The 14706-nt window shown below is 37.7% G+C and overlaps 1 protein-coding gene across 1 annotated transcript; it reads left to right on the top strand.

Annotated features, from left to right (window-relative positions):
- The first annotated feature begins 932 nt into the window (after window positions 1-932).
- On the top strand, window positions 933-14706 carry LOC126372962 (protein regulator of cytokinesis 1-like). The gene is made up of 14 exons (XM_050018889.1): window positions 933-1135; window positions 1554-1753; window positions 2188-2308; window positions 2678-2907; window positions 3404-3552; window positions 3946-4113; window positions 4633-4805; window positions 5238-5385; window positions 6046-6174; window positions 7122-7255; window positions 7906-8013; window positions 10173-10311; window positions 11912-12043; window positions 13478-14706. Exons 1-14 carry the CDS (start codon window positions 1101-1103, stop codon window positions 13892-13894), a joined length of 2283 nt encoding a protein of 760 aa, XP_049874846.1. The 5' UTR covers window positions 933-1100; the 3' UTR covers window positions 13895-14706.

Below are 14706 nucleotides of genomic sequence, written 5' to 3'. Positions count from 1 at the left end.
GACATGTCAAAAACAGAAACAAGCTTAACATTATTGACCATTAGAGCATTATTCTTATTCTTTATGACATTAGTTATAAATATGAACTATGCACCAATCACCGTTGACCGTAGCTACCTACTTAGTACGGTTAATCATCATATCGATCATGAAACTTCGTATCAAAGTTGGCTGTAAAGTTGTCTTCTAATTACCTACTTGTAACTCTGTCCACCTTATTACGAAGCAAGGGCTTGAACCTAAACTCCCACTTATGTATGTAGCTATTTTAAGTAAACAAGTATTGTTTTAAGCAACAAGGTTTTTGAAAGTAAAAAGTTACCTATCGTGTCATTGAAATACCTACTACAAGTTTGGAGAATCCTTTCATTTTATGTGGCGTTCCATTAAAATCTTAATTTGCTGCACACTACATTAGGTATTTTTTGTTGTGATTGTGTATGATACTTATTTAGGTACAATACTTAGAAGTGTCAGTATCAGTAGGTAGGTACCTAATAATAGAAAGTTGAGTGTGATTCCTGAAATAACTTAACAGACCTACTTTCAATTTTGATTATAACAAAACCGTAAGAAAAGAACATTAGTATTACATTATTATCAGGCGTTTAAAACTATCATAATGATTGGTAGGTTATATAGAGCGTCTCACGATAATTTAATTATTTTATCTCTTTGCGGTACGATTTCAAAAATCAGTAAAACTTTTAATTTTATTTCATAAAAAAACCCAAATTTGTAAAAACTGCCCGATATACGAAATACTTTTTTTTATATTGTGTTTCTTTCATTAATTATTCGCAATATCATACGCTGAAATGATGTGTCCACAATCGTGCGAAAAAAGCACAACTTGACATGACGCATTTAAAAAAAGCGAGGAGCCAATCACAGCGCAGATGTAGACATTTTGTTTTGTAACGTATAGATTTGAAAAACGTTGTTACAATACGGACGTTGACGATTGATCAGATATTTTTCTATCGTATCTTTATAATTTTTGTGGCGTTTTGCAAAACTGTTGTGGTGTTATTCATTTATCGTGAAATATATGTAATTATTATTTGTAAGAACTTGAAACTACTTTTGTGAATATCAAAATGATCACACTATCGGAAGATATCAGTAAATTGTTGTAAGTACTTATTTGGTTAATTGTTTGCATTTATTTGCAATAATAATATATCAAATATCTTTCTAACCTGTTAGTTGTTTAATACCGTGGTATTTGTTTTAATGTTAAACCCGTATTTACTCGTAAAATTAATCTAAGCCGGTTGACGCCCTGTGTTACTTTTACTTGAAGAAAAGCCGTTGGGAATTGACTTTGAAATAAGTATATTTGAAACTCTGTACGACGCATATCAAATAATTCATTCAAATGTTACCTAAGCACATCCCTACAATTCTTTAAATTTTATTTCCCTCCATCCCAAAATCTATAATACAACTATGTTTTTTCCAAAAATCCTAAATTAGTGGTTGAAACAATAAGCTAAATAAGCTCCTTTGTAAAACTTGTAGTTACCCTAATAATGTTACAATGTTAACAGCAATGAAGTTCTCCACGAGATATCTCAGAATGTCCGTCACATGATGGAGGAGTTGTGGCTGAACTGGTCACATCTTGGAGTGGACAATGACACTAAGATCCACAACATCATGAAGTTGGTGCTGATTGAGAAGGAGCTTCACCGGGACGTCATCTCGGAGACCAGACAGAAGCTGAAAACTATGCAGGATCAAGTCGACAGTGAGCATTACTAATATAATATACTTTTCATTATAATCATTCTGTCACATTTGTATAGCGATAAAAATCGAATTTAATGATTATTTTCTGTAATATTTCTATACTTAAGAGTCATAAGATTTCTGTACATGTATTGTCATAGTTTTTTTATTTCTCTTTAGGTACATTACAATCAAAATCATAGGTTCATTACTCTATTTTACAAGGAGTACTAACCTAAATATATACTAGCAATAAAATTTTTATTTTCAAAACACGTAAATAGGATAATAATAGTAAATGGGAGTACATTATAGGTCACTATTTTTAGTATCAATTTAACAATTCGGAAATAGCTTAAGGAAAACTTTGTAGTAGTATCAAGTTGTGATTACTTGTTGGTTGAAGCTTGGAGAATTATGAAGCTGATTTAAAAAACAATATTTTGTCAACAGAGCTGAAAGAGGAAACTGAAGAGCTAAGCAAGTGCCTCTCAGTGGACATCACCATTTTGGACTTCAAAGAGGAAATGATGCTCAGTGATTATAAGCAGGAGCTTGAACATCAAATTGCAGGGTAAACTTCCACTATTATGTTTATGTTATGTAATAATATTTTTTGTACTAAGAACTCTAAATAATAAGACAATACACAACAAATAGACAAATAACTTAATTTTATTTACATTGTCTTTTTTAAAATACTGCCATCTTTTACTTACAATGAGTGCAAGAAAGGGATAGAATTTAAATAAAATTTGTGCCTGTATGAATATGAATATTTATAAAAAAAAACTTCACAAATGCTTATAAGCTGAAAGCCATGTTTTCAGTGTATTGTCCATATACAAAATCTGTTAAATAAATTACAATTCCAAACTCATCCACCACTTCAACAGGCAATACTTTATTAGTGTTAATTTTTTTCTGTCATTGAATCTTACAGATATAGAGAACAAGTCCAACAACGTCGCATGGAGATGGAAAGGCTACTGGAATGGCAACGAGACTTGACTGACAAGCTCGGAGTCACCATCCAGGACCTTCAAGAGATTCCTTTGCCCCCTGAAGAGGAACTGGATAAGCTGAAGAATCACCTGGATGTGCTGCAGGCTGAGAGAGACAAGCGTGCTGAGATCTTTCTGAATACTCAAGTTGAAGTCAAGGATATTATGGGTAAGGAACATGATATTGTACCTACCTTCATGTACCTTCATGTTTATATTATAATTCACGTAAACAGCCTATCTATATTTGTTCCACTGCATGGCACAGACTTGCTCTAAACCAGTCAGAGAATTTATAATTACATAAAATATAAACATGTTTCTTATCTGACTTTATTTTGATAGGAGCTAATAAAATATTATAAAATGGAAACTTAAATAATTAGCCTCTATTGAAGAGATATATAATAATGTAGGTACATTCCTCTATTTATATACATATGATGTTTTAAAAGCCAGTTAACATTATTGAAATCCATATACCTACCTAAATAGGGAGTTGGATTTTTTTTCAATGTTTCTGAGATACCTAGTTACTGACCGAGCTAAAACCACTTGCTTAATTAAAACACAACATTCTTTTTACTTAAATGTTTATGTATTCTTCAAAGATTATGATGCAAATATAAGCAGTCAGAAAAATAAAATTTGCAATAAAATTTCAGAGAAACTCCAAATCAAGCCTCAGAATAAGTTTGAGCACATGGTGGTGACCTCCCTATCTGTGGATTTCAAGGTCACTGACCTCAACATGGAGCGCCTCGCCAAGCTGCAACAAGATCTGCAGGAGAAGTATGAGCAGACTAACAATAGGGTAAGTGTTGTCATTCTTCATACTATCTAGAGTACCTATCCAGTTTAAACAAATATTTTTACTTTATATTAGCTGGTAAACTGTCTGGTAGTACCACTACCGATCTGTAAGGTCTGCATAAGAGTAAGAGTAGTAGTAGGGTAGTAGTGCTGTAAGAGTGTAAATAAAGTGCAACACTTGTTATTATGTTGTATAGTATTATTTTTTATTGTTGTTTAAGTGTGAACCCTTTGATTTGACTGTGATTGCCTAATGAATAAAGGGGTGCGTGTGAGGCATCACACGTTATTACTAGTTTAATTATGATATAGATATTATAAGAGATAATTCTCTTCAGTAGTTCTTAGTTTCAATCAATCTATCTTCGTCGTATAATTTAATATTTCACCCCAGGTGTTAGAACTCCGCGAGCGTCTGGCTAAGTTATGGGAGTGCTTAGAAGAGGACCAGATATACCGCGAGAACTTCCTGCACGCGCACCAGGGCTGCCACCCCGCCACCGAGGCGGCTATCAAGGAAGAGATTAAGCGCTGCGACCAGATCAAACGGCAGAAGATTCAGGTAATCTAATGGCCATGTTATATAGAACTACGCGAGGGACCCGCTATGCTGTGTGGAACTACGCGAGCATCTCGCCAAGCTTCGTAGAACTACGCGAGCGTTTGGCCAAGCTATGTAGAACTACGCGAGGATCTTGCCAAGCTTCTTAGAACTACGCGAGCGTCTTGACTATTCCATGATGTTCAAATGTTTAGTCTGTTTCATATTTTTATACAAATTAAAATATAGACAATGTTAGATCTGTAACACGGAGCGGAATATTTATTTATTTATAAAAAAAGGTACACCAACAGCTTATACAGGGTGTCCGGGACACCCTGTATATAATGAAACATTGAAGAAAATAAAAGTTACATCAGGAATTAGACCGTTACATAAGCCAATTATAGGCGCACACAACATACGAGGACAATACTACGATATTTGTACGAGAATTTAAATAATGTTTATCAAAAAACCTATCAATTATTTTGATTCAAATTAATATTAGTCTATTTATCGTATCAATTATTTGTATAGGTGTTCGTGGCGAACGTCCGTACAAAGATTAAGCTGATGTGGGACAACGTGATGTACTCGCACCGTGAGCGCGAGGAGTTCGTACATTACTTCCAAGACATCTTCACCGAGGACACGCTCACCCTGCACGAGCTCTACTTAGACAAGATTACCAAGTTCTATAATGAACACAAGTAAGTTACTAAGGTCTTATCAGCTACTCTTTGTAATAACTGTTACTTTATTAACATGAGTTATTGTTGGTATTAGTACTCTAGCCTACCTACCTAAGACAGTTTATGTAGAGTTATATTGTTTTCACATCATTTCAAGGATCAAAGTGCCAATGATTGTAAAGAAAATGTCCCAAGAAACCATTGTTATGCACTTTAAAGTACTTGTGTATTATAACCCCCGGAGATGTTAACATGTACAGAAAATGGAATACACAACAGGATTTGTTGCCCGCATATATCCCGCTGACACGCTATTATGAATCGCATGTTAAGAACTAGGTTAAGCGCGTTTGATACTACAGCACCTCAAGTGCAATAATATCTATCTATTCAGCCTGTAGTCACCCACTGCTATAGGCGAACCTATCTTTAAACAGCGTTATTTTCCAGGCACATATTCGAGCTAGTGCTGACGCGCAAGAACTTATGGCTGAAGATGACAGAGCTAGAAGCGCGCGCGTCAGAGCCGGGCCGCTACCACAACCGCGGGGGACAGCTGCTACGCGAGGAGAAGGAGCGCAAGACCATCGCCAACAAGGTGAGACTAACCACTACACCAGCCATCTCATCATCATCATCATCAGCCCATTAACGTCCCCACTGCTGGGGCACGGGCCTTCCCTATGGATGGATAGGGAGTTCGGGCCTTAAACCATCACGCGGGCCCAGTGCGGATTGATGGTTATTAACGACTACTAATGCAGCCGGGACCAACGGCTTAACGTGCCTTCCGAAGCACGGAGGAGCTCGAGATGACAGGCCTTCACGAAAGTTGCTTTACTTCAACAATCGCAGACCGAGCGCGTTGACCGCTGCGCCACCGAGCTCCTCCACGTACCAGCCATCTACGTACATTATATCGCGGGCTGAAGATGTCTAAGCTAGAACCGCGTGTGTGGGAGGTGGGGCATTACAACACCCGCGGAGTACCTTACACGTAGCGCAACGCCCACTTATAGCCAATAGAATTTGTATATTTATGGCTTAGCCAATGCGAGAGCCTACGGCTACTAAACTCGCGACATGGCACTTGCTATCTACATAGAGGTGACGAATATCGCGGGGCTATCTATGTTTACAAAGGCCTACAGCTCCTGACAATCCAACGTAAAATATTTGGGCATCGCATCGGCAAGTGGGAAGTGCTCTGAAGTAGCTTAAGTTTTTGTTCCGTATATAATTGTTGATCTATTTGCAGTTGCCGAAGATTGAGGAGCAACTGCGTGAGCTGGTGACGGAGTACGAAGCTAAGACAGGCAACACTTTCACCGTGGAAGGCAAGCCGCTGCTGCAGCTGATGACTGATGAATGGGAGACCAGGAAAGCGGTAAGTTAATCGTATACATATCTGAAACTGAAAACGTTGATCTCAGAAACCTTAACATCTACGTATTCTAGAAACTTCTTTAAAAATCTACAATTCTTTTTAGTCGATCTTTCAATCGTTTCTAAACCTCATTTGGGAAGTACAAATCAAATTGTTTACGTAACATTTGAGTGTAACATTGAATTTTCTTTCGTTGCTCAGATGTTTTACTGATTGCTTCATTCATCACCTCTGCTGCGTTTGACTAAAGCAAATGAAATTCAAGTGTCAGTCTGGCAGATGAAGTAATGAAAATATATAAGTCCAAAACAGTAAATAAGTAATACATACTGTATTATTTGAAATTATATAGATCCGAGTAAAACCAGTAGCCCAGTTGGTTTTTGGATTAGCAACTTTTTATTTGAATTAATTTGACTCACACCAAAGCTGTGCTCGATAAGTGTAGTTGAAAGGCTCAAAACTGACTAAGCCAATGGTTCAGACGGTATAACTTTCCTTTGACTGGTTAGGAGGTCTATTCGCAATGCAATAGTGGAACGTGTAATGCTGTTTATAGAATTTGTTGCTCTTCTTTGGTTTGGATCACAACCCTCACAAAGTCAATGACTGACCTCATTCACCCTAGGTCAAGGTTTATATTGACCCGCCAATGGCCCCTTACAAGTCGGGGCCGATAACTGAACGTACGGATCCAAATCCAGCCCTCCAAAGTACGGATCATTACTCTCGAACAATCAACGTAATCAGCCTTCTATGTCGTGACCAAACTAGGGTTTGTTTGTTTGTCATAAATTATTTTTTCAGTTTGAGGAACCATCTCTGTTATTAGCCCACGGAAGCCTTTATGCATGTCGATTACTTAACCGATATACAGTGGCATGTTTGATGTACGTATAAGCATTAGGGCCCACAAAAATGCGAATATAGATTGTTTTTTTATACAGGAGCGCCACAACAAACTATCGGCGCGTAAGCAAGCCCTGACGCCCACCACGCCGCTGCTGCGCTCGCTCGCCACCTCGCCGCTCGGCAAGCGCAACCGCACCGCCGCCGGGCTGGCCACTGCAGAGAAAAATAGGTGAGAAGTACTAAAATGGAAGTTATCATCTTTACCGAGCTCATGAGCTAAGTGACACATCTAGCTTTTTTGTTAGACCAACGTAATAGGTGAGTCGTATCGCTCTATATATTTTTTAAGCTGGGGACTGTGCAGACCTGGGGTGTTAAAATGGCCACATCGAAGCAATTTATCAAAAAAAGCAATATTGCAATTTGACATTTGTTTGCATTGCGCACTTACTTATATGCGCAAAATGTCAAATTGCAATATTGCTTTTTTTGATAAATTGCTTCGATGTGGCCATTTTAACCCCCCTGTAAGATCTATTGTGATCGCTGCCTTATGCTACAGTTCATCTCTAAGCCCTACCCTATCAATATAGCGTTTATTCCGGCAATTACTGGTTCAGTATTTATGGATGGACTATCAGCCATCTTGAAGGGTTCGACAGTCGGTCCTTTCTAGAAACACTTTGATCATTGCGGTCACATTTCTCCAGAAGCGTACTTGAAACTACTTTTTGGTGTAAGCTTCCTAAAATTGATGTACTGTGGTTGCTAGCAGTCAGGACGTGTTAGTTCTGCTTGCTATACTTACCTTTCATTTTCTTGCCTCAAAAATCACCTCATTAATTATATTCGAATTCTAATTTCCATTTTTACCGCCAGGCCACCACAAAAGCGCCCGCTGATGACTGGCAGCGCCGCCAAAGCTGTCACCACCTTCACCAACAACCTGTCGGCGCTCAAGAGATCAGCGATCACTACTGTTAAGAGGTAAGGGTTTTTTAAATGGTTTGTTCAAAGTAACAATATTAAAAAATATCATTATGAAAATAGAATACGGTGTCTCATAAACCTATCATCAGTCATCATGTACCAACAAAACCAATAATTTCATACGCATAATGAATCTTATCTTTAGGAAATACAAAACAAAACTTTGTAGATTGTGCAGTCAATTTTTACCTTAATGGAATGCTTTTAAAAGATAAACGTCACATAATACAGCAGACTCAATTTATAATAAATAAGGATTATAAATAAGATCCAAAATGGAGTAATTTGTTCAAAAAACGCATTCACTCACACCTTTACGATTTTCTCATCTCACTTGATGGTTTTAAATTTTAATCCAACTGTGATTTTAGTTTTTCTGTGCGTTTTTAGTATCGGTCACATTAATATCAATTAAACGCCATAACCCATCTAATACTATAAGTTTTTTCAAACTATGCTTCATCGAACACGGAAACGATGAAAAAGTGTTGAAAGTAACAAGAACCCATTACACACGTGCGAATTTGTTCAGCTATCAACACTTGATCTCGATTGTTAGTCGCGCGTTCACATTGCAGTTGCAAAACCTAGTGTATAGTTTCTACAGGATGTTAGTGACACCGAACTGAACACTGAAGGGGATGATTCAGCGTAGGATTCTAAGTTAATATCAAGTGGAATTTTATTCCATCGTAAAATTCATGTTTTTTTTTTAATTATCATAAATTATATACTTTTGCGATGGTCAATTCCACTTGATATTAACTCAATCATCTCCCTCAGTATTCGTCACTTACACCTTGTGCACGTACAGTCATGAGCAATATAATGTACCCACTTTAGGACTCTGTCGCACTAACATATTTGACATTTAGTGAGACTTACAGATCAATTTGTCAAAAAAGTTAATGTGACATGGTCCCAAACTGTATACATATTAATTGAAAAAAAAAAAAAAAAACTCGTGAACGTACGTACAGGTAACCGTACATATGTATGGGTGTTAGTGACACTAACAAAATCTTTGGGGAATGATTTATATCAAGTGTAATTTCATGTCGCAAAATTCATAAAAGTTTTAGTGTTTTTTTGGAATTATTTGCAGTTCCATACTTTTGTGAATGAATCATCCCTCAAAGTTTTCGTTACGGTGTCACTAACACTCTGTATAGTCTATCAACAAAACCAACCGCATCAATTTTGTTCCCACATCACGTACAAATACAATGCGAGTATTTTTCATTCCCTGTTTACTCTTTCAGTGCTCGTTTGTGAAAGCAATGAAGTGCGACAGTTGCGTCACGCAGGCAAGTTTTGCTTGATTAGCGACAATAGTAATCAAATCTTATACGCGTCTGTCGTACTGCTTTCCACCTAATTACGTATCAGGTTGCATAAGTAACTACATAGCGAGGAATGAGAAATACTTTATGTAGTTATTAAGTTTATGTAATTTGTGTATCGAGATAACATTATTAGTGAAGTGGATTGCGTTAATATTTTATTATTGTATGTAATTATTACTTTAGCGCGTAGTGATTACAATTAATGAGTCAGCAGTCAGTCTTAGAGGTTTAGAATCAAGTTGTGGTTGATGTTCATTGATGATGAGATGATCATTGTTTTTGAAACAAATCGTAATGCAATTATAAAGAATTATAAGCATTTGGGCGTACTGTAGACGTAACAAGTCACAAGTCTTGAAATATTAACAACATTAACAACTACTAAACGGATGGTGTAACTAATCCTCGGTAGAGTATAAAATAAAATAGAAGTTGTTTATTATAATAGGACTCCACACAAAGAACAAGACATTTTTTTTTTTCAATAATATTAATGAAACAAAAAAGATTTTCCTCGAAATGATCATAAGGTGGACGTCCTGAAATAAAAGGATCTCACTCAGCACAAGCCGCGGTATTAACCACGACGCTGATATTCTGTGGACCCTACTGAACTCATTTAGCCATATGGACCATATACCGACACTCATGTTAGGTATGGCCCATATGTGTGCCATTCATTATCAAAAATAACAGCATACTTGTGCCAAATAGGACGTATATGTGTGTAGTGTACGTAATGCACACCACACTCTTCCCAGGAACAATTTAGTGTTGCACAGGAGTACTACATGATTGTATTATCTACAGGCGCATCAGCGGTCGGCTGGCCGCTAAAGCTCTGTCGGACAAGGGCCAGAACGTAAGGAAGAAGCTGGACTACGAAGCCGATGCCAAGAAGACGCCCAAACTCGCTGTCAATGGCAGTATCCTCAAGCACAAGCGGCGGGTATGTTAACATGCTATTTCTTCTCTCGTGTGGGTTGTGAGATTAATGACCGACATTATCGACCTTGGTGTAAGGGTTAGGTACAATTGAGCCGCCATAGGTTCATATAACGACTACATACATACACAATACATAACATGCTCCCCAATAGATACAATCAGCTATTGAGCATCTATTAAATTATGTACTACATACTCGGTAGACAATTTTAACATCTAACTATGAACTATCTATTTGGGCAATGGGCTGATAACCATGTCCATCAAATCAAATATACATTAGTGCACAGAAACTTAAAATTAACATACAGATATTACACATGGATATGAAACATAAATGAGTTTTTGTTTAATTGTTTTTTTGATGATAAATCGGCTGCAGCTGAAAATCAGCGCCATAATCTAGCTACAGCTAATGGCATTTGCTGAGCTGCAGCCGATTCGGCATTATTTATAATTTTATTGTTAATTACTAACTACCACATAACAATATGTAATTATATGTAATTTTTTTGTCGAATAAATATTTTCTTTCTTTCAATTATTTTGATGATGGCGCGTGGCTCCCGCACTCATTTACGGATTACGGGTGTTATGTATGTAATATAATACCTACCTAAGTAAGGAGCTGCCGAAAACCAGGGCTACAAAAAACTTGACCGACTTGAGGCCAAACCACCCGTCATGTGTCGACGTCTCACGCTAGGCGCTAGCCACATCCAATCAATGAAGAATGTTCAGTTACGTCACTAATGTAGCGAGTGCGTGCATTTTTTCCACACGAACCTAACAAACTGGTCGCGTAATTGTAGTGAATTATCCCGCGTAATGAAGTTATTCTCTATCAGTTGCCACTTGCAAGTGAACAAGAAACTTAATGTGTTTATTGACATGTGTTCGATGTACATGCAATGTGTTCGAGGCAAACACTTTATTAGACAAGTGTTAATTAATTGTTTTTTTATTTCATCGTGTGAGGATGTTTCTTTATTCATTTAGCAGTTTATTATACACTGGCCAAGCATAATGATAGTCAAACGGTTCAGTTGTTTCTAGTTGAAATCTCTTCCAGCAGACCGCAGGAAAGCCGACCCAGTTCCCAGCAGGAAAGAGAATTAGGGAAGACAGGCGATAAAAATCGAAAGATTTACAAATATTACAATACAGTTGTTTATTGCATAACTACACAAGAAAACGACAGTATACAAATAGGACAGCAGAAGTATAATAGGCGGCCTTATTGCTAAATAGCAATTTCCTACTGTTAACCTTAGAGCGAAAGAATCTGTACTTAGAAATAATACAAATATTATGCTGTAGTAGGCCTCTTTAGGATTTTAGGAGACACTGAGAAGAATGTTTGTCTCTTAGTCAATTTTATTTACTTTATAGGGAGTTCTATAGATTTAGCTCAGACGGAATTTGTTAACAATTGTACTGAGAAGTCACACCCGGTCACTGAACCTAATAATAACCAGGATCCTGGCACCAGGATTGTTGGGGTTGGTCTTCCACCTCACAACTAACACGATAGAAGAATAAGATTGAATGTAATGCCTCCATCAGCATGCGCAACTATAAACAATCCTTTCCCCATCCAGTCTCAAGGCAAACGCCGCAGCAGCAGTCGCATGTCTATCAGCACGACCCAGTCGACCGCCTCCAACCAAGAGACCGCGCCCAAAGACCCGCTGATGGAAACCACGCTGCTCACCACCTACACGGACTTCAAGGTAAATAGAGGAGAAGTGTAAGTCTGGCTCTAGTCTTACCTGTTTATCCATTTGTTGATAAAAGTATGATACCAATCTGCGGGGTTAAAATAAAATGAAAATGCCTTTCATCATCAGCCGTACGATGCCCACTGCTGGGCATAGGCCTCCCCCAAGGATCTCCACGACGATCGGTTCTGCGCTGCCCGCATCCAGTGGCTTCCCGCGACCTTTATTTACCGACATTATTACATAGTTTTACTTTATTAATTAATTCTTTATATGTTTATTTATACGTCGGGCTGTCTTAGGACATAGGCCTCCTCCTTATTGCGCCACGCCTGTTGACCTTCTCCAACCTTGCGGTAGATCGTCTTCCCACCTTTTGTTTGGTCTCCCTTTTCGCCTTTTGCCATCTCTGGGGTACCATTCTGTGATGTCTTTAGTCCACTATTTTATTCTAGACATCATCAGGTGTCCTGTCCAACGCCATTTGAATCTCCTTACTGTTTTCGTCACATCCGCGACCTTTGTTACGTCTCTTATTTTCGAGTGTAATAAATCTGCGGGGTTAGTGTTTGTTAATTTACCTAAACTGCTATCTGACTAGGTCAGGATGGTCTATTACACATTTATCGACAAGTGGCGAAACAGGGTCTTGGTCTATAAGAGATTTATCTATTTCTTCGTAAACCTATATAGCGTTGATAAATAACCCCACTAATTATCATCATCTCCCTAGCATTATCCCGTTTTTCATAGGGTTCACTTACCTAACCGGAAGATTTCAGAAGGTCCGGTTTTTTACAGAAGCGACTGTCTGACCTGCCAATCCGCGAGAAAACCAGCCCAATACAGATTAGGTCACAAAATGAAAACTCGACAATCATTGGTTAGGCCTGTGCTGGATTCAAACTTGCGACCTCAAAGTGAGAGGCAAGCGTTCAACCAACTGGGCTTCCACGGCTTTAGCCTTGATAAATAAATATAAATTATGAATGTGGGAAATAGGCGTGAGTTTATGTATGTATGTATGTATGAATGTAGCTAATGTGTCTAATGCTACGTAACATAAAATGCAACATCTTTTTAGTTTTAATCTTTTGTCATGACTTGTATAGAGCGAGTTGTTTTATGAACTAGTGTTGTATGTAAAGATTTCGAAATAAAGCAAACACAAATAGCTAATATACGAAACATAAATAGCTTATATCCCACTGTTGGGCACAGGCCTGCCCTCAATCAACCGGAGGGGGTGTGTAGCATATTGCCACACTGCTCCATTGCAAGATGAAAGATTTTAAAATCAACGAAAACTGATATTCCCTAATTTATATTGAGAGATCGGTTACATGTCCCGTTCATTTATATGGCACTGCAAAAGCAATATTTCTATGTAATTGAATATTGCTTATACTTTTGAAACTAACTACTAATATTTTTATTTTTTTTCAGGACCGTATAAACGAGAAGCAAATCAGCCGCAGCTCAATGGCGAACCACATCGCCATCAAAGTGCACCAGGCGAGCGAAGAGAAGAATACTCCAAACAACACCCCAAAAAAAACTCCGAGGAAGCCCCAGGCTCCGATGACGCCTAAGATCGGCAAGGAGAATATTCAGCATGTAAACGTGGCTATGACGCCTAAGTCGACCCTTGCGTATACGCCGACGAGGTTGACTCGGTCGGCGATAAAACTTAACAACGATGGTTTCGCGACGCCGCGCGCGCCGCTCAGCGCCAACAAGCTTCACCTCCAGCGACAGAACACTGTCTCGGTGATGGCCGTCAAGACGCCGCCTACCAACGTGAACCGCTCCAAGTCACACACGCACTTAGTCAGAGTCAAAAACCTACCGCCTCTCATATAAAGAGCCTTGAGATTAAGACTGAGCAATTGGTATATTCCTCCACATTGTTATGATTCTAACGTAAAGTCACAAATAATACGTCGGGATGTACCAACTGCCTGAAACTAGTTTTACTGACTTCATAAACGGATTTCTGTAATATAAACGTTTCTTCTGAATTTCGTTAAACGTGTTGTGTTTTCGAGTTTTAAATTAGCTCTTCCAGTTTCTGTTTACAGAAATTATTTCAATGAGCATTTTTGTGTATATTTGAATCTCTTATAAAGTAATTTTAATATGCAATAATGGAAGTGAGATGGATGACATTTGTGATGCTTTTAGTATTTTAACTTTATCATGTGTTTAGTTTGGTAAGTTTCTTTTCGTTTTCCAATTAATGGTTAGCTTTTCGATTGGTAGAGTGTTATTTTGGAGAAGTTTTAAAAGTTAAGAATTTTATACGCCTGAAGTCAGCAGTTTGAAGTAGTATTAATTATTATTTAGATACATCTACTATATGTGAACTTGGATCAATCGAATTCATAGTCACGTTGATCGTGAAGAAACTTAAACAATAGAAGTGGACTGAAGAAGAGACATCGTATAACAACGGCAGCTAAGCAATGTCCTATCAATTCGAAATCAGACTAACAGAAGTAACAGATTAGGTAGGTACTTAATTAAATCAGTATTGAAGTGATTTCGTTTTTGTTTACTATTTCTTTCGCACGATCACGTAATATAGCACATTATGAATATGCGTTACTAATTTAATATAACTCTTAATTTTAACTTGTAAATTATCGTTGTAATATATTTGCATAGTTTAAAGA

This window comes from Pectinophora gossypiella, chromosome 15, assembly GCF_024362695.1.
Source record: "Pectinophora gossypiella chromosome 15, ilPecGoss1.1, whole genome shotgun sequence".
Classification (NCBI taxonomy): domain Eukaryota; kingdom Metazoa; phylum Arthropoda; class Insecta; order Lepidoptera; family Gelechiidae; genus Pectinophora; species Pectinophora gossypiella.
Note: the sequence above shows the minus strand (reverse complement) of the source record. Positions and strands in the feature narration are given on the sequence as shown.